This window comes from Pinus tabuliformis, chromosome 9 (genome assembly GCF_031772625.1).
Source record: "Pinus tabuliformis cultivar Carrire ecotype Pingquan chromosome 9, CPIR1, whole genome shotgun sequence".
Taxonomy (NCBI): Eukaryota; Viridiplantae; Streptophyta; class Pinopsida; order Pinales; family Pinaceae; genus Pinus; species Pinus tabuliformis.
In genome coordinates, this window is record NC_142307.1 from 144,444,341 (window position 1) to 144,468,539 (window position 24,199).

The 24,199-nt window shown below is 40.2% G+C and overlaps 1 protein-coding gene across 1 annotated transcript in view; it reads right to left on the reverse strand.

The window, feature by feature from the left end:
- The window catches only part of LOC149147520 (tRNA (guanine(26)-N(2))-dimethyltransferase 2-like), a 46,326-nt gene that overhangs the window by 6,444 nt on the left and 15,683 nt on the right, over positions 1–24,199 (reverse strand). Inside the window, exons 3-4 of the mRNA XM_089445779.1 lie at positions 21,400–21,487; positions 21,110–21,231 (exon numbers count right to left, since the gene is read on the reverse strand). Of these exons, the coding sequence (XP_089301905.1) occupies positions 21,110–21,231; positions 21,400–21,487 (210 nt within the window). The remainder of the gene's footprint in view (positions 1–21,109; positions 21,232–21,399; positions 21,488–24,199) is intronic.

Consider the following 24,199-nt stretch of genomic DNA (forward strand, 5'->3'; position numbering starts at 1 on the left):
GATTTGTATAGGTGGGCCATAACCCACAGGCTCATGTAAAGTTATTATGAAAGTCATGGAAATTGCCTTTAGGCGGTTTATCCTGCGTCATCAATTAATCCATAAACTGTCGTGGATATTCCATTGGACAGTTCGTCACAACAGATCTAATAATATTATATTAGAACTCTGAAAATTCTACATTATTTTATTAAACTTTAATATCTGTGGATTTAACTGTAATTAGTGCATACATGCAACTCGAAATTATGCAGAAAAGTAGAGAATGACAAAATAAGCTCACCCACACATAAGACACAAGATATGCTCTCTGGGAAACCTTTTCGGGAGAAAACCCAGCTAGAAGGTGAGGTCGCTTCGCTCTCTTTCTCTGTCTGGAAATATGGCTGCAGGTACAAAGAAATAATGCTTGTGGCTCGTGGGCTGCTACACTGCACAGATCATCTATGTGTGCTCTACTTCCTATATCTCTTGGCTATCTTTGCTCAGCGATGGAACAAAATGCTTTCGAAAGAATGGAATGCCTCTTCCTCCTAGTGGCTCGGTTATAACACAACTCGATAGCCTGCTTTTGGTTAAGTTTGACTACATCAATTCTTAACTAGAGTTACAAAATAGACTCTTCTAAAGACTTTTACATCACAAACACATGGCTAGCCCCTTTTCCATGAATAATGGGGGCTGACGTGGCATCCCCCCGAACTATAGGAGTGAAAACAAGAAGGCCAACTTCTAAGTGGCATAACTTTTGCATACGAACTCCGATTGACGCGCTTTTACACCGTTGGAAAGGTCTCTGTGTGTAAAATAGCATGAAAAGGTGTCACGCTAAAGCAGCAAAGTCTTACCCCCAAAAAACATTGTTTGAAGCCTCAAAACGCTCCCAGAAGGTTTTAGACCTCGTTTCGCCAAACTAAGTCCCGCTTGTAAAAACAGTCACATGAGTTAATTCCTTCACTTTTTCCACTCCACATCTATCAAGATGGATGACAAACAATATAATGATCCATTTTGAATCACACCTCCCCATTTTGGGAGGCTTTTGATCCCCAAAAGCTTTCACTAAATGAGGTGAGAAAAAATTCCTCCATCTTCTCTATGGGGTAACATTTAACTTTGCTCAAAAGTTGTCCCTTCAACCCGATCTGTCAAAGGTCACGCTGCCCCTGTATTGTAGTTTTGGACATCTATTGCAAAACTGTATCTTCTGTCAACTCTACCTCAGCGTCTGGTGGCAAATCTTCCACAGAAGGTAAGACCTGTTCCTCTTCCTGATCTAGCATGGAAAGCTCATAGAGTTTCAAATTCTCTACATTCACAACTGAGTAAATGCGCATATATGGTGGTAAACCGATTCGATAAGAATTATCACCCACTTTTTCTAGTATCTCAAAGGGACCATACCTAAGAGCCTTGACTTTCTTACCAGGCCCCTGCAGCCTCTCGTTGTTCAACTATAACCATACTCTGTCTCCCACCTTGAATGATTTCTCTGTTCTGTGTTGATCATGCCTGGCCTTATACTTCTCCTGCGACTTCTACAGTGTTTCTTGTACCTATAGATGGATCTGCCTGATCTTCTCTATAAATTTTTCAGCCCTTAAAGCATCTCCTGTAAGCTCTTCCCTCACTCCTCCTTGCTGCCCATATGCAATACCAAAGGTGAAGGTTGCAAATATCCAAAACAAGTCTCAGATGGGGAATTTCATGTACAAGTGTCAACGGCTATGTTATAAGAATGTTGTATATATACCAGATTTTCATCCCAGGTCTTCGGATGCTTTTGGTTGTATCCCCTCAGAAGTTGCACCAAAGTCTTGTTGACTACTTATGTCTGCCCATCTGTCTATGGATGGAATGTTGTAGATCTCTTCAACTTTGTATCCATCTTCTCCCACAATGTAGTCCAGAATGCATTGAGAAATCTTGTATCCATGTCTGAAATGATGCTCCTTGGTATCCCAAAGTGCACCCAAACTTGTCCAAAGAACAAGTTTGATGCTTCTTGTTCGTTGATGGTCTTTTTATAGGGCATCAGAACACACATCTTGTTGAACCTGTCAACTACCACGAACAGGTAGTCATGTCCCTTCCTGGTTGTCGGTAAACCTCCCACAAAGTCCATGGAAATGCTTTCCCAAGGACGAGTAGGTACAAGTAAGGGATGATACAAACCTTGTTTCCTATTGCTAGGCTTGTTGGTACAACAAAGCATGCATCCTCTTATGAACCTAGCTACCTGCTCTTGCATCTTGGGCCAATACACATACCTCTGCAAGTTAGCTGCTGTCTTCCCCACACCAAAGTGCCCTACAACCTTGGAGGTTCGAGCCTCTCTAATCAGATGCAAACGCTCACCTTTAGGAACACATAAATTATCCAACCTGTATAGTAACCCATCATGGATATGGTAGTCAACGGTGTTGTCGCCATCGTGCACGACTCTGACTCTGCAACTACTGATACACCTCCTTGAAGTTCTCATCTTCTGAATATGTCTCTTTGTATGCATCATGGGTGAATGGCTCCATGTGCATAAGAGTCCTCAAAGTTGTAATCTTTGATGTGGGTGGCCTTGAAAGCATATTGACCAACTTGTTTGTGTTGCCCTTCTTATACTTGATCACCAAATGAAACTGTTGTAAAAACCCCATCCACTTGTAATGCCTGGTCTATTGTAGCTTACTTTAAGCCTGCAAGTATTGTAACGGTTGGTGATCTGTGTGGATTATTGTCTCCTTTCCCATCAGATAGTGCTTCCACTTCTTCACAGCTTGCACCATGGCATAGAGCTCCTTATCGTAGGTAGGGTAGTTAAGAACTACCCCATGAAATACTTCAAAATGGTAGCAAATGGGCCTTCCTCCTTGCATCAAGACAGCTCCCATAGCATACACACTCGCATTTGTCTCCACTTCAAAGGTCCGCTGCAAGTTTGGTAATGCCAGAACTGGTGCTTGATTGGTCTTCCTCTTTAGCTCCTTGAAAGCCTTCTGTTGACCTTTTCCCCACTGGAAACTCTTGCCACTTGCTATTATGGCGTGGAGCGGTGCTGCTACCGCTAAAAATGAGGCTATGAATTTCCTCAGGTACTATGCTGCCCTAATGAAACTCCTGACCTCATAAACATAAGTAGGCACTAGCCATTTCATGATGGCCTCCATCTTGGAAGGATCTATCTTCAGCTTTCCTCCAACAATCACCTGCTCGAGATACACCAAAGACTACTGCGCAAAATCACACTTCTTGAGTTTTGCTAGCAACTAGTGCTTCTTCAATGTTTCTAGCACATGCATCAGATGTGAATTATGCTCCTCCTAGGTAGCACCATATACTAGTATATCATCCAGATAGACAATAACAAATGAATCTATAAAAGGGCGCAGTATATCATTCATTAATATCATAAACATATCTGGTGCATTACCATGTATCTTCTTCTTTGACTCGAACCTGGTGATATCTAGACTTCAAGTCGAGCGTGGTGAAATACTTTGCTTGCTGCAACTAATCTAGCAGATTGTCTATCCTGGGCAGGGGGTATCTATTCTTGAGCATGATTTATTCAACGCCCTGTAATCTATACACATCTGCCAAGTCCCATCCTTCTTTGGCAAAATGATGATGGGTGACCCACATGGTGATGTACTCGGTCAAATGACACCCTGTTCCAGTAGTTGCTACAATTGTTTTTTCACCTCACTTGCTTCTATAATAGACTGCATGTACAACCCAATATTTGGCAATGGGGAATCTGGCAATAGCTGGATCTCGTGCTCCACTTCTCTCTTAGGTGATAACCCTTTAGGCTCTCGAAACACATCCTTGTATGCCTATAACAACTACTCCAATTGTTGTTTTTGTTTCTTAGTACACCCCTCTAGGGATGCCTTGCCTCTTATTGACTCCTCTTCAGACTGAATTTCTCTTAAAAACAATAAAACATACTTCTTCCTGGAACTGATCAATTTCTTGGCTTGTTTGGCACTTACCATTGAAATTTTCGACTTGCCTTTGTGCGCATTAATGATGAACGATTTTCCATCCTTGATGAGCTGGTACTGGTTAGCTCTCCTCATGATTATTGCATCACGCATGTACCTATATGGACTCTCAAACACGACTCCACATACATCAAGGGGGACCACATCAAGATCTACTTCATCAATAAAATCAGCATTGATAGCAAATCTAATTTTGCACTATCATGTTACCTTCAACTTTGCATCCTTATTTACCCATCCCAGTGGATATGGGTTTGGATGATCACAAACTTCCAACCCCAATTTCTTGACCAGCTCTGCTGCAATGAGATTCGTCTGCAATCCTCAGTCAAACAAAGCATCAATCTTTGTCTTCTTGACCTGTATCTTTATATGGAAGAGTTTGGTCATTTCTTTCTCTTCCTGTTGTTGAAGGCTACTCAGACTCACCTCCTTCTGCACAGATGTATAGACGATCTTCTCATACACATATGAGTTGCTATCAACTTGGTTGCCCAAATTAGTGGCCATAAGATTCTTCTTCTTATTATCTTTTTTCTTGTTCTTTGGGTTTAGCTTTGGATACAACTTCCAACACTTCTCCTCTGTATGGCCATCAATGTTGCTATGGTTGCTAGGATTTTTGCACTGGTGTGCTATGGTTGTCATCTTTTTATCCTTTCCCCCTTTTTGCTTCTTCTTTCCCTGCTTAGAAGCTTCCTGTTGCTCCTTCTGCTTCGACCCACTTGATTGTGCTCTTTTCAGGCCTATGTTCTCCAGGTATTGTGCCTGTACACAAGTCTTGTCCACCGATTTGGGCTTGAACAACATCACTTGCTCATGCAGATGGCAGTGCAAACCCCCGAAATACTTGACGAGTACATCTGGGTTCTTTGGAGAGATACTCAGCATTATAACCTTCTTTTTGAATTCTATGTTGTACTCCTGCATACTTTGGCCCAGCTTTTGCCTGAAGTAATGCCACCGGATCCATTAGTCCTTCACATTATTAAAGAATCTAGAGCAATCTTAATTAAAGTGATTCTTCTTAGCATGATAACAAATTGTGAAATTCTTTTGCAATTTTTCTTAGCTTGATCTTCTTATTATTATAGTGTGTGTGATTACTTCATCAAACTGCTATCAAAAACAAAGAGACAAGAACACAAGATATTTGGCTTTCTGCTAGGGTCAAAACCTCTCCCTCTTGGAGAGGAAAACCCGCACAAAATTCTTCTTATAGAGATTCCAATTGACAAATACCAAGACCATGACCCTTGACCTATTCTGCCACTCCAAGACCAAGACATCAATCCCTTTCTCTGTCACTGTTGAGATCATCATCATCACTGTTGTTATACTTATTTCATCACGCTACTATTGCACGTTCACTGAGATCATCCTTGTTGCTCCTTCACCAAGATCATCATTGATGTACCTTTATTGAGGTCACCATTGCTGCAACATTAAGACCTTCACAACAGTACCACCGAGATCATTTACTATTGCATCTTTCCTACACCTTGCTGCACCAAGATCATTGTTATACCATCGAGACATATGAAAGTTATATCGAGATCAAAATCACAATCCTATAACTACCATGATTACATCTATGCCAGGATCAAGACTGTGTATGAGAACGTATCACAGAGATCCTTCCTTATCACAAATATATCAAGACTGTGACTATATTTAATATGTTGAGACAATGATCACCAAGTATGTGACTGCGTCTAGAATGAATGTCGAGATAGTATGTTGTTGTGAGATCACCGAGATACATATATGTCGAAGCTGCTAGGAGATAGGTCTGAATCCTTTTCACTGTGATATCCACCGAGATTTTACTTGTCACAATTATGCCAAGACTGTACCTTTGTGGTACCATTCGAAAGAGCAGAGATCTCAAGGATTTGCGAAGTCTTTAGACTGTGGCTACTTACTATAATCACCATCGTCATGCAGAGACTGTTCTGCCCTCCTTTAATACGGATCTCAGACCTTGTACCCATCCGAAAACTTCAGAGAGATGCGAGTTCACTTCTGCCTTTTGCGCTGACCCTGACTGGGTAATTATAGTGGTTACATCCATATATTCAAGCCGACTTGAAAGTGTGAAACGACACGTCTATTTATTGAGCCGACGTGACTGCCATTTAGCTAATTAATTCAATTTTGAGGCTGACATGATGATCTCCTTATCGTTTTGCTTGCAAACTTCTTGTGCTTGCTTTTGGAGGATTGATCTTGGTCTTGGAGGGCTTCTCTAGGCTAGAATACATTTTACATAGGCTCATAAAGAGCTCCTTTATACATGACTTGACTCTTTGACTTTATTAATAAATCCTAAAGACATCAAGAAGAAGTCTTTGACCTAATGACAATTCTTGCTCATGAAACCCATGTAGCAAGGCATACAAAAAAAATAATTTATTCTATTTTATTGCATCATTTACAAAGATCATGTCATTATGAAGACCAAACCTAGTTACACTTTCTTCAACACACATATCCAATGGGATAAAACTGTAACTTAATGAGGGTTTTGAAATCCTCCCACTTAGTCACTGGAGGTTCTCCCTCCAACCTCAAGGTTTCCATGTGGCTCTCCCACCAAGTCAGTGCATGGCCCTCTAATTTCAGTCATGCGAATGAGATATTTTTCCCTTCCTCGATCTAATGGACGCTAAAATAAACTTCCAGTTGCTGCAACTAGTGGCTAAACTTCAGAGCGTCAATATCGTTGTGGTACGACTTGATATCAACTTTTGCTTCCATTTTGAACATGGATTGATTCACGGCATTCAAACTAGGTTGATCTTCTCCAAATATTCCTAGCTTATTGCTTAGGGCCGCCATGAGGAGGTTTACATTGCGGTTTATAACTGTGACTTGTTGTTCGAGCCGCGAAAACCTCACCTCTACAGGATCACGAGGTTCGTTTACAAATTCGTCATCCATGATTAGGGTTTTATGATTTTCGCCCCGCTGATCTAAATCCCTGCAATCTCCACAAAATACCCAAAGAAACTCGCTCTGATACCAAATGCTTCGTAAACTGTCGTGGATATTCCACTGGACAGTTCATCACAACAGATCTAATAATATTATATTAAAACTCTAAAAATTCTACACTATTACAGTTTATTAAACTTTAAGATCTATGGATTTAACTATAATTAGTGAATGCATGCAAATGGAAATTATACAAAAAAGTAGAGAACGACAAAATAACCTCACACACACATAAGACACAAGATATGCTCTCTAGGAAACTCTTTCGGGAGAAAACCCAGAGGGAAGGTGAGGTTGATTCGCTCTTTTTTTTTTGTCTGGAAATATGGTTGCAGGTACAAAGAAGTAATGTTTGTGGCCCATGGGCTACTGTAATGCATAGATCCTCTTTGTGTGCTCTACGTCCTATTTCTCTGGCTATCTTTGCTCAGCTATGGAACAAAATGCTCTCGAAAGAATGGAATGCCTCTTCCTCCTAGTGGCCTAGTTACAACACAACCTGATAGCCTACTAGTGGTTAAATTTGACTACAACTCTTAACTAGAGTTACAAAATAGACTCTTCTAGAGACTTTTACATCATAAACATGTGGCTAGCGCCTTTTCCATGAATAATGGGGGCTGAAGCGGCATCCTCCCAAACTATAGGTGTGAAAACTGGTAGGTCAAATTCTAAGTGGCATAACGTTTGCATACGGACTTTGATTGACGCGCTTCTTACATCGTTGGAAAGGTCTCTATGTGTAGAATAGCATGAAAAGGTGTCTGGCTAACACGACAAATTTCTACCCGCAAAAAATGTCGTTTGATGCCTCAAGACGCTCCTGGAAGGTTTTAGACCTCGTTTCGCCAAACTAGGTGCTGCCAGTAAAAACGGCCTCGTGAGTTGATTCCTCCACTTTTTCCATTCCACATGCATCGAGATGGATGACAAACAATATAATGATCCAATTCGGATCATCAATCATGATGGTTATCTTGTCTAGAAGTGGTCAATCCAACATAAGGCAAAGCAGTATTTTTTTCCATGTATTAAATAAAACCAAATAGCGTAAATATACCCCCAAAGCTTGACAAAGTAACAATAATAAAGTGCTACCTCAAAGCAATGGTTATTTTTATGTCGCCTAGAAGCATTGAACAAAGTGAAAGTTGCTCATTGGAGTCTTGTATGACTTGGTTAACCCCTTAAAAAACTTGATCCAGCGGTGGGCAAGAAGCCCTAGTGCAAAGTTGAAAGTTGGCTTCCACAAGATGATTACAGCTGGAATGGCCTAGAAAGGTAGGCCAAATCATTTTCTTTATAATTACGCTGAAGATACATCACACAACCAGGTTGTTCTCCTATAAAACCAGCAAGCAACATAATTGTTACCTAGATGGCTTGGTGGATGGGAGTAAACCCATATCAGGTCTTGAGATTGGTTTGTGGTTTGTGGGTAAGCCAGAACTCATGACAGGGGTCAACCACATGTTGGGGGCACTCCTAACTTTATATTAAATGCACTGTTAAGGAACTCGATGCGATAGGTCACCGATTCCAATCCCCCGTGGGTGCCGACTGACAAAAAAAAAAATTATATTTAATATTAATATTAGGATGATATTGTGTAATATACTAGGAAAAACTTTTTGTGCATGAAGATGCTAAGTTTTTTACCAAATTTTCCGAGTACACAATAATTCTATGCAATTAATAGTCTACAATCAACCCTCTTATTGATGTGACAAACTAAACAAACTTTCTTAAATAAGCGACAGAATGAGCAAACAACATGGTATATAATGAATTCAGTTCTTTTGTCCACAATGCAATAATCCCAAACTAATGAAGCATAGCACAAATAATTCAAAGGCAATGTATTGTCCCCACACTAATGAAACGTAGCACAAATAATTCAAAGGCAATGTACTGTCCCCACACTAATGAAACGTAGCACAAATAATTCAAGGCAATGTACTATCCCCACACGAATGAAGCGTAGCACAAATAATTCAAAGGAAAATATATTTTAATGTCCAACCAAAACTCCTGACACAAGTCGTTAACTTATGTACTCGGCCTTTGATGCCAACTGGTTCGCGACACAAAATCGCACTACTTCGAACTTGGTTAACAACGAACTGAGCCCTTCATATGTTGCTTAAAGGAATTCGCTCATCCACACATGGCCGCAAAAACCTAGCGAACACCGATTTGAAACGAAGTTGGTTTTTCAATAAATCTGTAGAGACTATTCTGCTACGGTCTCAGCTTATTGTTAGAACTAGCATCCACTTGTCAACCTTTGATACAGAACAATGCTAATTTTCCGATAATTACCCCCGTTGACCTATTCAAATGTGTCTTCCTACCCACTGAATTTGGATGGCATCGGGGTTCTCTACAAGTTACGAGCTTCAAACCAAATTTGTGAATTATAGACCGCAGATTTCCATTAATTTCCTTCTTTCGATGGCCCACGAAATAATTTAATCAAGCCGCGGAGGACTGGATCCCTTCTTCGTTGCCTTTCCAGAATGACTTGGCTTTAGAGAGTAGGGTTCGGATCTGTTAGTACCTCGAAAAACCTTCAAGGTAGGCTTGTTCTATAATCTCATTGCTCCTATGTCTCCAATCGGTTATGTCTTGAAAGTTTCCTTATTAAAGTGGCCTTTCTGTTTCAAAACGAACCAAGAGCAAACAGAGGATCTCACTATCTTTCAGACAACACCCCTGGCTCAAGAAAATAAACGGAACGGACAGAATATTTCGTTATCCTTCCAAGACAAAGATCACATATCTACAAATAATTTCGTTGTCTTCCCAATTGCAATTCTTGTCCCCAAAAATGTGAATTCAGAATTTAAGCACCTCTGCTCCCGCCCAAAAGTTTTCAAACCCTATGAGCGACCTCCTCCTTCGGCTCTCGGGGCCTCCTGCTCCTGGGGCTTTCAGCCCTCGCCTGGTACGTGATGGATCAAGCGAAGCCTCCTCCTGAGGGTGCTTCGATCCCTACCCCATCTGCAGGAACTTCAGCACAGCTAGGAGAAAATGCGGAAGCCTTCGCTTCATTTCTCTCCTCCTTGGGACCGTCTCGTCCTAGACTATCCATATCAAAGTTTGTTAAGAAGATCGATGAAATGCCTGAAATAAACCTTCCTCGTGCTCTTCCTCGCCGCGCAGCTCTGTCTCTCTCTCAGCAAGGTTTGGTGGGACAGTTCACTGGTCTCTAGCCCTCTCCTTGTTCGGTCCTCAAATGGGTAGAAAGAAACTGGGCCTCATCTATCATGGGGAAATCTCCATCAAATTTTGCGAAAGAGAATACTTTACCTTTCACTTTGAAACGAAAGAGGACAGAGACTTAATCTTCAAAAACGGACCATATTTCATGGATTCAAGAGGGCTTTATCTCAACAGATGGACTTCGGACTTCGATCCAGAGCTGTATGTGCCAAATGCAGTGCTAGTATGGGTGAGGCTTCCTCATCGTCCTCTTCATTGCTAGGGAGATGAATTTTTTAAAGCAATAGGGAATGTTGTGGGGAAATATATTGACAGAAGTGAGCCAAAGGAAAACATGCATGCCTGCTCGAGAATATGTGTAGAAGTAAATATAGGGAAAGGACTTCCAAAAGCAGTCAAGATCAAAGTGGATAACTGGATTCACATCCAACAACTAGACTATGAACAAATACCATTCAAATGTAAGGTATGTCATGAATATGGTCATATTGCAAATAGATGTACTAAAAATCAAGAAACAAAAGAAATAGAAACCAAGAACCAAAATGGGAGCAGGTCAAGAAGAAAAAGTCAGCAACCAAACCCAAAACCTCTTATGTTTCCGATTTTCCTCCCTCTTCAGCTATCGTCCACCCTTCCTTGTTCCTCTCCCTCCTCCTTCCTTTCCAGGCCTATTTCATCTCAAGACCCCCCCTCTCCCTCAACTCCCCTCCCTCTGTCTTCTATCCCTCCCCCCTTTTCGGATCTATTGGTCTCTAATCCCTTTGGTTCTCTTGCGGACCATGATCTCCCCTCACCTCCCCCTTCCTCCCCACTCTTCTTCCCTTCCCCTCTAATCCCTCCCCTTCCTCGCCTATCCCCTCCCAAATCCCTCACCCCTCCTCCTTCGATCGCATAATCACTCGCACCCTTTCCAAAGAGCTCCTCTCCTCTCACGACCACCCTAAAAAGGCAGGCAGAAAAACTAACAAAGAAATTAGAGATGAAGCAGCGGCAAAAGAAATGGCTCTGGGCACACAACAACCTATGGACACTTTCCTGGAAAAAAATAAGGAGAAAATCGCCCACCCTAACAGAGGGAAAGGTCCCTCAATCCTTAACATCAAGTGATAATGATTATATTCTCCTCGAATTGCAAAGGAATGGGAAGTATGCCAAAAGGCAATGAAAGATATCATAACTTCAGAGAAACCTGATATCTTTATGCTCCAGGAGACAAAGGCAAATGAAAAGGAAATGGAAACAATGATACAAAAAAACAAAAATTATCAAGGAACCTCAATCCCAGCAACTGGAGGAATATGCACACTATGGAAAATTACATGGACAAGGAAGTTTGTTGGTCCACCCTAAAATATCATCTTATGCAGGACCAAAACAGAGGCATAATCATAGGAGGAGATCTCAATTTGGTATTGAGTGCAGAAGAAAAATTTGGGGGAAAATACGATGCTGACCCTTATAGGGAAATGTTAGAATCCATTATTGAAGCATGCAAATTAATGGACATGCCTCCTAGTAATGGAAAGTACACATAGAGCAACAAAAGAATTGGGAAAATAACATCAAGGAAAGATTGGACAGATTCCTAATACAAGACAAAGTTGCCAATGAGTTTAGTGAGATAAAATCCAAAATCATCCACAATATAGCATCAGATCACAAACCAATGGCTATCACCCTTGGGAAGTTAGATAATCTTGGCCTAATTCCTTTCAAATTCAGCCCCACATGGAACGACAGAGAAGAAGTCAAAAAAAATCATAATTGTAGTGTGGACAACACCAATTAATGGCTCACCTAGCTATGTTTGGGAAACCAAAGTAAAAGCCATGAGGAGAGAGCTAAAACATTGGGCAAGGATCAACAATATAGAAACACAAAAAAGAAAGTTTGAAATAGCAAAAAAATAGACAAAATCCAAATGGAAAAGGAGCAGCAAGAGGAAACGCAAGAGAGCATATGGCAAGAAAAACAAGCATATTGGGAGATGTATAGACAAAATAGAAAGGAAGAAGAAAAGTGGCAGATAAAATCGCGAAGTCTATGGCTCAAAGCAGGAGACAAGAACACAACTTTCTTTCATAATACGACTAGGATAAGAAGAAACCAAAATCAAATAGACAGCATAAAAGATAATGAAGGCAAAGTCAGAGGACAAGAGGAAATAAAGGAGGAGGCTTACAGATACTATAAAAATCTATTATCATCCTCAGCATCAAATAACAAGTATGAAGAATATCTTCAGCGTATACCCAGGAAAATCAGTGAAGCAGAGAACAATGAACTCACAAGAACAGTTGAATAAAAGGAAGTAGCAAATGTTGTTTGGGATTTGCATCCAAATAAGGCTCCTAGCCCGGATGGGTTCCCTATTTCCTTCTATAAAAACAATTGGACCATTATTAAAAAAGATTTGATAAGAAATGTTTTTGGGAAATTCAAGGTTGGAGGATTCACAAACTCTTTCTTCCTGACTCTTGTTCCAAAAGAGTCAAATGCTACCTCCTTTAGTAGATTCAGGCCTATTTCTCTGTTTAAATCCTCCTACAAAATCACAACAAAAATCTTGGCAAACAGAATCAAAGTATTGCTTCCAGAAATAATATTAGACAATCAAGGAGGATTTGTCCCTGAAAGACAAATTCTGGACAACATTCTAATAGTGTAGAAAGCATTGCACTCTAGCCTAATGAAATAAGAAAAAGGAATGATTGTCAAGTTGGACACGGCTAATGCTTTTGATAGGGTCAACCTGGGTTTTCTCGCGACTGTCCTACAGAGATTTGGTTTCTCCAAAAAGGCAATAGATATAATAAAAGCCTGTATTGTAGGTCCTTGGATTGCTCCATTGGTCAATGGAAGACCAAGTGAATATTTTCAGAGTTCAAGGGGGCTATAACAAGATTGTCCTCTCTCCCCTTTCTTCTACATTATAATGGCAGACTCCCTGAGCAGATGTCTTGAGAAATGCAGACAAGAGACTATCACTGGATTCTCGATCTCCCAAAGTAAAAAGTATAAACCACTCCCTATTTGCAAAAGACACTTTGATTATGGGAGGGGCCTCTTGCATAATGGCAAGAAGAATAAAAAAGGTACTAAACAGTGTTATGGAAGGCACTCTCCAAAAAAATATCAGAAATTTTGGGAATTCCATTTCAAGAGAAGTGGAGCCACTTCTAATATCTTGGACTCTTGATCTCAAAAGAAAATTTGAAGATCGACATATGGAATAAGTACATTGAGAAAATGAAACAAAAAGAGCAAAACCAGGGCATGATCTGGCTCAATATGGCAGAAAGGGTGATATTAATGAAGGCCCTACTCACAGTTTTCCCAATCTATCAGTATGATGCTATACTAGCCCCGACAAGTATACACAAACAAATTGAGCTTGTAATCAAGGGGTTCCTATGGCAAGGAGGTAAAGTAGAGACAAAGAAGCACAGCGTTGCGAAATGGGATGAAGCAACTCAACCCTATGAGAAAGGAGGGTTGGCAATAAGACTACCAGGGATAATGAACTTGGCTCTAGGAGCAAAAATAACATGGAGATTAATAACAGGAGAAAGCAATGGGTGGAAGCAAATCATAGAAGCAAAATACATGAACCACAATAGAAACCTCTTATTGAGAAAAGGTTATCCAATCAAGCCCTGCTCCTAGGTATGGAATCTGATCAAAAAAACCATTTTCCTCATTAAAGAAAACTCTTCTAAGATACCTGGTAATGGTAAATCCATAAAAATATGGAAGGATAGAATAATGGGAAATCAGCCCATAGCCTGCCAAGAAAATCTCCAGGATCTAAGAAGATGGATGAAAAAAAAGGAATGACTACGCTGGATGATATATCTCTTTAGAGAGATGGAGAATGAGGGGATTGGAGGATCCCCATCCTCCCTCATGGCCTTGTCCCTCAGTGGAAGTCCCTAATCTCATATCTTAAGGGGGTTGCTCTGCTAAGTATAGATTCAAAAGATTCCCTTCGTTGGGATCCTGATGGAGGAGATTTTTCAGTCAAATCAGGATATGCCACTTTACATCAACAAGAAAATCGAGACTGGAGATTCTGGAGGGTGGCATGGAAAACCGAAACACTACCAAAAATCAAAGTATTCATGTGGACGCTGCTCAAAGGAAAAATATTGATCGCTGATAATCTTAAAAAGAAAGGATATGAAGGCCCATCGCATTGTGCTATGTGTCATGGAAGTGAAGAAAATATCCAACATCTTTTCACGGAATGCCCCTTTGCTAGGGACTGCTGGAAAGGGCTTGTCAGTCCCTTGGAGGTTAGTATCCAACATTCGCTACCTTATCATGAGCTTCTATCAACCTAGGGAAAAAGATATCCATATTCCTTCAAAAACAAAGAAACAGTAAAAAGATATTGGCTGAGTTTGCCCTCATTTATGTGTTGGCAAATTTGGATAGCAAGAAATAAGAGGATCTTTAAAGACCACACTCCAAATACCAGAACAGTCCTGGCCAAAACTTGGAGCATGTCATTTGAGTTCATCAACTCTAAAGGAGTTAAAGCAATAGATGTTCAACAACTGCAGCATGAGGAAAGAGTCTGGGCTGAATTCGCAATGAGCAAGCAACAAAAAATAAACATTAGCAAATCTCCTAATAATTTGCAGAATTGGAAAATAAGAATGAAACAAGAGGAGTTCAGAACATGGACAAAAAATTTAAATAGGCCCTGCTTATTGTTTGATGGGGCTTCAAAGTCAAACCTAGGCAAGGCTGGAGCAGGAGGTGTTCTTTTTGATCCAGGAGGGAAAAATACAATCACTTTTGAATGGGGATTAGGATAACTATCTAATAATAGAGCAAAATCATATGGTCTCCTGTTGGGAACGGAAATCCTAAGGCAGCGCAGTATGAATAATCCAGTCATAATGGGGACTCTTCAATAATAATCCATTCGATGGTGGAAAGAAGAAGCCCCAAGAACAAGGCCCTGAGACAAATAACAAAAAGGGTGGAAAAAAACTTGTTGTTTCTAGGTGAAGTCACCTTCAAGCATATTCTTAGAGAAAATAATCGTACCGCCGACATGCAGGCGAATTTGGTTGTCAACTGTCCTATGGGAGAATCTAGAATTGATAATGTGATTGCTCAGAAACCAATTCCATAGGAACTCCCACCACAATGTGCAGAGAATAGCAATCAAAGAGGGAACATCAAGTTGGGCAACAGTCACTTCGGCTCGAATGAGTAGATATCTGAAGATCAGGAAATCAAAGGAAATCCCCAAGAACAGTCGTGGCAATCAGTCTACGGCTAATAAGCATCTGGCAACTTCTCAAGCTTCCCATGAAATGCATATATTCTCATCTCTGTGGAGGCAAGCTGCGCAGCTATATATTCTCCCCCTCAATTCATCTTATCCTATCTATGCCATCTTCGCTCCCTCTCCTTCCCCTCAATCTCAGTAGTAACCTTCTCTTTTCAAATAGTTGTAGTTGCGCCCCTTTGGGGACTAATCTTATCTGCTCTGATCTCTCCTTGCCTTATTACTTCGCATAGCTCTGGTGGGTATTTCCCTGTTCCATTAGCCTCCGCGCTGCTCTAGCCTTCGCGCAGCTCTAGTGCCCCCGCTACCGCACAGCACCTGTTGCCCCTGCCTCCACACAGCTCCTATAGCCCCCAACACCGTGCAGCTCCTGTTATCTCCCAATTTCTTTTGCTTTTGTGCAGCTCTTTCCGCTTCTACTTTCAGTGCCTGATCTCCCTTCCGACAGCTGTGGGTCTTCGCGGGACGGTCTAGTGACTGCTTTCGTCTCTTCTCCCTATTTCCTATTTTCCCATCTCTGATTTGTTGGACTGATCGCCCTCTCCCTCCAAGAAATATGGAACAGAATCCGCTTGCAAATGTATCAAAGTGCGAAAACTGCGCAATTTGTCGAGCTAACAAATTCATGATTGAGCAGGTCAGAGAAACGGTCAAAGACTACATATATGAAGCAAAACCTAAGAATTCCTTCCTAAAGAGACAAATAGAAGAACAGAGAAAAGAAATGTCTGCGCTAACACACAAATGCAAGCATTTGGAGGAAACGATCAATTATCTGAAGAGCTTACTTATTACTCAGATCAGAGAAAACTCCAACGTTCAGAGCAGCAAGAATTGGCCTCACGAACCCTCAGTGAACAAAAAGTAATTGTAAACACCTCATTAATTTCAATACTGTTAAGTCTTTCTGATACTAGCTCTTTATGTTCTGTAGGTGTAAATTGTTGTTAAATCAGTATGTAAGTATTTAAAAGGATAGTGCATTTTGTAATCTTTGAAACAAACGGGGAGGAGCTTGGAAGAAAAGGATTGTTGGTCCTTTGTTTCTCTTCCAGGGTAACCTCACCCTTTTTTGGCTTGATGTAATGGGAGCTTGTCTCCCTCCTTTTTTTTTGGAATAAAAAACCAGTAAATGACTTTGTTAAAAAATAAATAAATAAAATTCTTGTCCCCAAAAACAGAATGGAGGAAGAACCTTGCCGCCTGTCCAAGATGTCCCTGTGCCAAAAAAAAGAACACCACCGAAATTTTCAAGACAGAAGGGGTCTTAAAACCCTCAAAGCTAATGCTCAAAAACAAAATAAGATAATCTGCTTTGACGCCTTTAAATGAATTCATCTCTCTCGTATTTATGATTTCTTAGAGGGGCCTCTTCTTTCAAAATGACCACAGATGAGGTGAAGGGAATCGAGCTAGGTCTGATGTGGCCCATTTGTAATAGCTCCTGGATGGTCTTTATTATTGTGTCCTTGAATTTCTTTGGATACGGATAGGGTGTGGTGATTATAGGCTTAGCTCCCTCTTCTAGTTCTATAGTGTGCTCGAATCCTCTCTTAGGAGGAAATCCTGGAGGAATGTCACCAAACACTGAAGCATGCTTGTCTATTATTTGTTGAATATCCGCCCTGTACTATAGTTTATCATTGTTGGGGACCTTTGGGCTCATGATCCTGTAGTTTGCTACATATGCGACATTGACATGCCTGAAGATAGTTTCCATTCTTTTGGCTTAAACGAGTTGTGGCTCGTCATTTTCCATGCCTCTGAGAACCACTTTGGTACCATTAGGAGCTTTAAACTCCATTTCCAGTGCCTAGTAGTCCATCGTCTACTTTCCCAATGAATACAACCATTGGACCCCCAGTACCATATTGACGTTTGCATGATCTAACACATAAAAATCAATAGTAAAAATATAATTACCATGTGTTACGATCAAACCTGGTATCGTTTGAGTGCAATCCAAGTTGTATCCATCCTCAACTATTACATCCAGGACTTCGATCTCTTTGGTGAGAAGTCTTCTTTTGGCCACTAGTGTTGCCTCAATGAAATTGTGTAGCTCCTCCATCAATTAATGTTGTGATGCGTTGCCCCTTGACAACTCCTCTGACCCTAAAGGCATAATATTTGGGTGTACCTGAAAGGGTTGCAACTTGCAATCTTGACTTGGGGATGAGACTTCCTTTCTTCGCTAGCCTTTTGTTCACCTTTCACTTCTTCTGTTGGTTCTTCCTTGGAACTGCTAGGTTTTTCTTCTTATTTTGCTTCCTTCTGCAATGGCTCTTCTTTGGTACTTGGAGTGACCTCTTCTCCTTCTTCGTCGTCAAAGAGCATTTCGAGGTAGTGAATCTTCCCCTTTCCTAAACAGTGATGTCTAGGTTCCCATGGTTCCCTGCAAGTAAAACATAACTTTTTCCTCCTTAGTTCACTTCGGGTCTCCTCATCTAACCTGTCCCTTTTGGGCCAATCACATTGAGGGGCCTTCTCCTTGTCTTTTGACGGAATGAAAGGTTTGGGAGGGGCTTTAGATTTCACTGTTGCATTCCCCATATCACGAGTCTTCTTAATAGCCTCTTGAAGGGTTGTGGGGTTGAATGTTTTTACCCAGCCTTGTAGTGGTTCGGATAAAGCTTCCATAAAAAGCATGACTAATCTTTCTTCAAATATATTTGTTACCATGACTGTGATACATTCAAATTCTGAAATGAACTCTTCATGCGATCCCGTTTGATTGAAAAGTGTCGGTTCTCTGAAGTGGATGTCTGGGTTCTTTCATTCAAATCTTTCTATCAGCCTTTGCGTAAAATCTTCATAAGAGGTAATGTTGGCATGCCCCAATGTTACTAGACCATGATACCACCATTCATGTGCTTCCCCTTCTAGGTGTAATGTGGCAAATTGGATCGCGTCTGCTTCTGCCATAGGGTTGAGCCTGAAGTAGGTGTCCAATTTTTGCACCCAAGCTCTTGTTGTACATTTAGATGTTCCATCAAATGAGGAAAGGGAAAGTTTGTCACCTTGTGTATTAGATCGGAATTAGGTTGTCCTCTGGGTCTGTTTTTTACTCTGAAATTACTGTATTAATTGAAGGTCAGGCAGCTCACGTGTTCTCTTCTAGCGCTGCATATTCCCGAAAGTAACCATCCAACAGTCTATTTGGTTCAACAACTTCTTGGCTTGTTGAGGCTTGATTATTTGTGAATTGAGGAAGCAACGGTGGATGATTCCTTATGTTGGTTCCCCTGGTGTTATGAGGACCAGGGTTATGATTCCCATTCTCCTCCATTTAGTTCCGTTGTTGCAAGCAGCCCTTTCATTTCCTAGATGAGTCATCAATAGAGCAAGTTGTTGTTGACCCTGTGCCAATGTTTGCATTAACTGTTGCCCTTGTCGCTGCCCTTGTAATATGAAATTTGATATATATGTTTGTCCATGTATCAATACATGTAAGAGATCCCTGGTATATGGATCTCATCGTTCTTTCTTACCTTCCATGGCTGCCCTGTGATTACCCTTCTTCTTCCTGACTGTAACGTTACTCATATCTTCCGGAAACATGCACAAAACTCACACGCGAGCAGGATTCCAGTGCTCTGATACCACTGTAATATACTAGGAAAAAAAATTGCACGAAGATGCAAGGATTTTTACCAAATTTTCCCAATCCAAAATAATTCTATGCAATTAATAGAATCTACAATCAAACCTCTTATTAATGTGACAAACTGAACAAACTCTCTTAACTAAGTGACAGAATGAACAAGAAATATGGCGCATAATGAATTCAGTTCTTTCGTCCACAATGCAATAATCCCATACTAATGAAGCATAGCACAAATAATTCAAAGGCAATGTTTTGTCCCCACACTAATGAAACGTAGCACAAATAATTCAAGGCAATGTACTGTCCCCGCACAAATGAAGCGTAGCACAATTAATTCAAAGGCAAAGAAATTTTATTGTTCAACCAGAACTTGTAACAAGTCATTCTTAATTTACATACTCGGCCTTCGATGCCAATTGGTCCACCACAGAAAATCCGCACTGCTTCAAACTTGATTAACCACAAACTAAGCCCTTCATATGCTGCTTACAGGAATTCGCTCATCCACACTTGGCCGCGGAAACCCAACAATCACTGGTTTGAAACGAAGTTGGTTTTTCAATTAATCCGTAGAGACTATTCTGCTACGATCTCAGCTTATTGCCAAAACCAGCATCCATTCATCAGCCTTTGATACAGAACAATGCTGATTTTCCAATAATTACCCTCGCTGACCTGTTCAAATGTGTCTCCCACCCACTGAATTTGGATGGCATCGTGGTTCTCTTCCAGTTACGGGCTTCAAACCGAATTTGTTAATTATAAACTGCAGATCCCCATTAATTTCCTTCTTTCAATGGCCCAAGAAATAATTTAATCAAGCTGCAGAGGACCAGATTCCTTCTTCGCTGCCTTTCTAGAATGATTCGGCTTCAGAGAATGGGGTTTGGATCCATCAGTGCTTTGGAAAACCTTCAAGGTAAGTCTGTGCTATAATCTCATTGCTCCTATGCCTCCAATCAGATCTGTCTTTAAAGTTTCCTTATTAAAGTGGCCTTCCAGTTTCAGACTGAACCAAGAGAAAACAGCGGATCTCACTATCTTTCAGACAGCACCCACGAAATAGACAGAAGATTTTGTTATCCTTCCGGGACAGAGATCATAGATCTACAAATAATTTTCTTGTCTTCCCAAATGCAATTCTTGTGCCCAAAAACAAAATGGAGGAAGAACCTTGCCGCCTCTCCAAGATGTCCCTGTGCCAAACCAGAAAAAGAAAGAACCATGCTGCCTGAACAGAAAGAAGAAAATAGGAAGTGTCAACTAGGGTGGTATCTTTCACCACCGAAATTGACAAGACAGAAGGGGTCTTAAAACCCTCAAAGCTAATGCTCAAAAAAAGAATAAGATGATCCACGTTGATGCCTTTAAATGAATTCATCCCTCTCATTTTTATAGATTTCCTAGAGGGGCCTCTTCTTTCAAAATGATTGAGTAAACTTTACTCCAAGCCCCAATTTTTGGTTTTTTTTGCCCAGCTGCCCCAGAACTTGCCCAACAGTGGGGATTTTTGGGGGTTTTCCCCTTTATGGAGGACTATAGCCTGCAGGGATTGATAGGCTACTTCGTCCTCAATTCGTAGAGGACGTTACACATGACCAGGTGTGATAATCTATGTTAATGTAAGGTCAGATTGTTAAACCACCATAACTATATAAGCCTATGAGGATGTATGATATAATGAGAGATGATTAGCATGAGAGCATGGTAGATGCATATGGATAGCCAATCTCAGGCTCACAATAAAGTATATATTGCAGCATTAAATATTTTGAGAAATTTATTATTCTCTCCATATTGATGTGATTGTGTCTGTGCCATTATGTATGCATCCTACAAAATTCGACAAGTTTACTAGCATAGCAAGCAACTTGAATTTAGATCCAAGGGAAGACATGGGTTACACAGTGACACATGAACCATCCAAAACAACATGCAAATATGCTGTATCAGAAAAACTGAACTTACCACATCAAATTCTTTCTCATGCGTAAGCATATAGACTCGGGCATCAGCAAGTTGGGTTTCAACCTTTGAAGAGACAACAGAGCCATTTAATTTAATATTTCGCTTACAGGCCTCCACAGCCACTGCATGTAGCAAAAATGTTACAATTTAAATTTGGCCATTCAAACAGTTGAAGCATGCAAACAGTAGAACAATAATACTGCACAAGCTAGATTTTGAAAAAACATTAAAAAATCAGTAAAGCGCATCTACGTATTTTGTGGTAACAAGATATGGTAAATGTAACAAACCTTTATCATTGTCAAGAGCTACAACTGAACCAACACCTTCCACTTCACGAGCATAACGTAGTGCTCTTAATCCTGAAGCAGACAATGCCTACAAAAGGAAAAAGAGAAGCAAGGGTCATAAAGATGATGTAAATGGTAGGAACAGCAAGAAATGTAAAATCCTTCAAGGTAATGCACTGAAGGTTAATATTGTTTCAGAAAAAAACCAGAGTTAACTAAATCAAATTTTGAAAGAACCAACCATATGGAAAATTGAACAGTATATCTCTCCTTGGTGCCAAAATCGAATCACACACATAACTTTTAAATATGCATTCATTTAAAGTTTGAACTACCTTGCCTTCCAGAATAGAAATTCACATACTTAAACAGTAACCGCAAGTATGGAAAGCATCTACATCAGACAAAGATATCATGAAATACTAAAGGCGAGAGATAAAAACACAAGTTATTAAGACCAGTAAGACAGCCTGAAATATGAAAACATGAAAATTTATGTAGTTTCTGACAGTTACTACCCGTCACAAGTAGTCCACAACAAAACAAAGAGAAATTAAATAACAAAATTAATTAGCTAAGGTACATGCACGATAGGTATCTATATATAAAAACCCAAAGTTGACCCAAGGCATACAATGGCCAAAACTTGATATATGGAATCTATAGATAAAAACCCAAAGTTGACCCAAGGCATACAATGGCTAAAACTTGATATATGGAATGCTCTCTAAGTTTAGTGATCCCATATCTTATACAATGTCTCAAAACCAAATACCTTGGCCCTAGTTTATTGCATACCCCAAAGTTGTAACTGTTGAAAATTGTACCGAGAATGGGTTCCTTGTTTTGTGCCTTAATTCAAGGAGCCTCGACGAGTTTCTCCTTAAGCATGCACGAGTTCCTATGAGTTAGGAGCTAATTCCTAAAAATTAGGACAAGTTCCTAAGAGTTAAGACGAATTCTTAAAATTTAGGAAGTGTTCAGGAAGCAGTTATCTGATGTGTCAAAGTGGAAGGCCGAGTTATCAGTCTTCTAGTGCGAGGTAATTGAGGAAAAGAACTTGTGGTTGAGTCTCAAGAGATAGGACGAGATGCATGAGTAGTTAACTCATGCTAACTCAAAAAATCACAAAAACAAACTCCTTAATTAGAAACTCACCAAATTTCGCCATTTGAATTGCTTTAAAAGGAGGAGCAAAGGCACATTGTTACTCATTGTTTTGTGAGCATGGGCTGGTGAGACAAATCAATAGGAGTACGCACAAGGTTGTGTGTAAGCTTTGTGAGTTAGCATGAGTTTGTTTTTGTGAGCACGAACTGGTGAGCCAAAGCAATAAGAGTACGCACAAGCTTGTGTGAGAGCTTGTGAGGAAGAGTTTGCAAGAGAAACTTGTGCACAGAATTATTGAGGAAGAGTTCCCTTGAGTAGTGCGCATAGAAATAGGAGGAAATTCCTATTTAATAAGAGCACCTGTTGCGCAAGGATTAAGGAGCAGAGCAGGCTGCAGCAAGCGTGTTTTTCAAGCCTAGGCAAGGCAGGGAGAAGGGTGTATTCTCTATTGAAAACAGGGTTGTATTGTAAGAGATCATTCCTCAGTTTCTATCAATAATATTCTCAACAAGCAGAGGGTTTTCCCAGCTGGATTCCCTAAAAATTCTGTGTCTTGAATTGTGTGAAATGTGTTTATTTTGATTCCTATTCCGCTGCAAAGTTTAGTAGAGAAATTCTGTGTTTATATGAGACGAAATTATATTTCAGATCACTCATATTAGCAGATCAGAATTATGTGGATTTTCTACAGTAATTCTCCCAGTTATTGCACTCGCTGAGCTTATAAACCTCCTATTTATCAACAAAACAAATTATTCCTTACAGTAAAGTAGGGTTCAGATTTAAACAACCTTGCTGAGAAGCATTTTGATGAGACCTAGTCATAGCTGACATAGTGCAATATTTGTAATTTTGTGGATTACATTTTATGTTTTTCATCTCACCTACATCATATAAATATTTCATAGGTTATTTGATCAAAGAAGCATTCACCACACTATTTTGGATATTTGTTCTTTATGAAATATAGATTGTACAGTGGGTAAAGTTCAACTATTTCTCTCTTGCACTTTCCTCTAGTGCGATTGCTCTCATTTCTGTTGCAAACTATGCACATATTAGAAACTGTCAAAGCCTGATTGTCATGCCTCTTTAGGGTTACTACAATTCTGGTTTTTATTCAAGCTTCTCTCACCCAAAATTGAAGATTGAACTAGCCTTGAGGGTTAGCTCAATTGGTTGAGTCCCCGTCGTTAAAGCACTTTTGCTATTGAGAGGTCACGGGTTCAATTCTCTCAACACCCTCGGGGTCAGGCTTTGTGGTTCAGCCAGCAGGAAGTGATCCCTTCAGGTGGAGATGCCTGGTACAAATATTCCATGGACATAGCGGTCACCGATCTCCGAGGTCCGTGAATCACACAACAAATACATATATTAAAAAAAATGAAAATTGAACTCTCAACACATTCTACACCAAGATCAAAAACAACTTGTTCTGCCCCTAGCACAACATACTACATATATGTCCCTATACTACTAGTGTAACCCCTTATTGTTATTAGTGCAACCCCCTTATTGTATTATTGTGCCCATATAGTCGCCATGTTATTATTATGCCCCATATAAGCCCACTATAGTTATTGTTGTGCCCATACAATATTATGTTATGTAGGCTCTGATTATATTGGGACTCCTTAGATTCTTTTAAATAGAAAGGAGGTCTTGTCATTTGTATCATCCAAGAATTGTT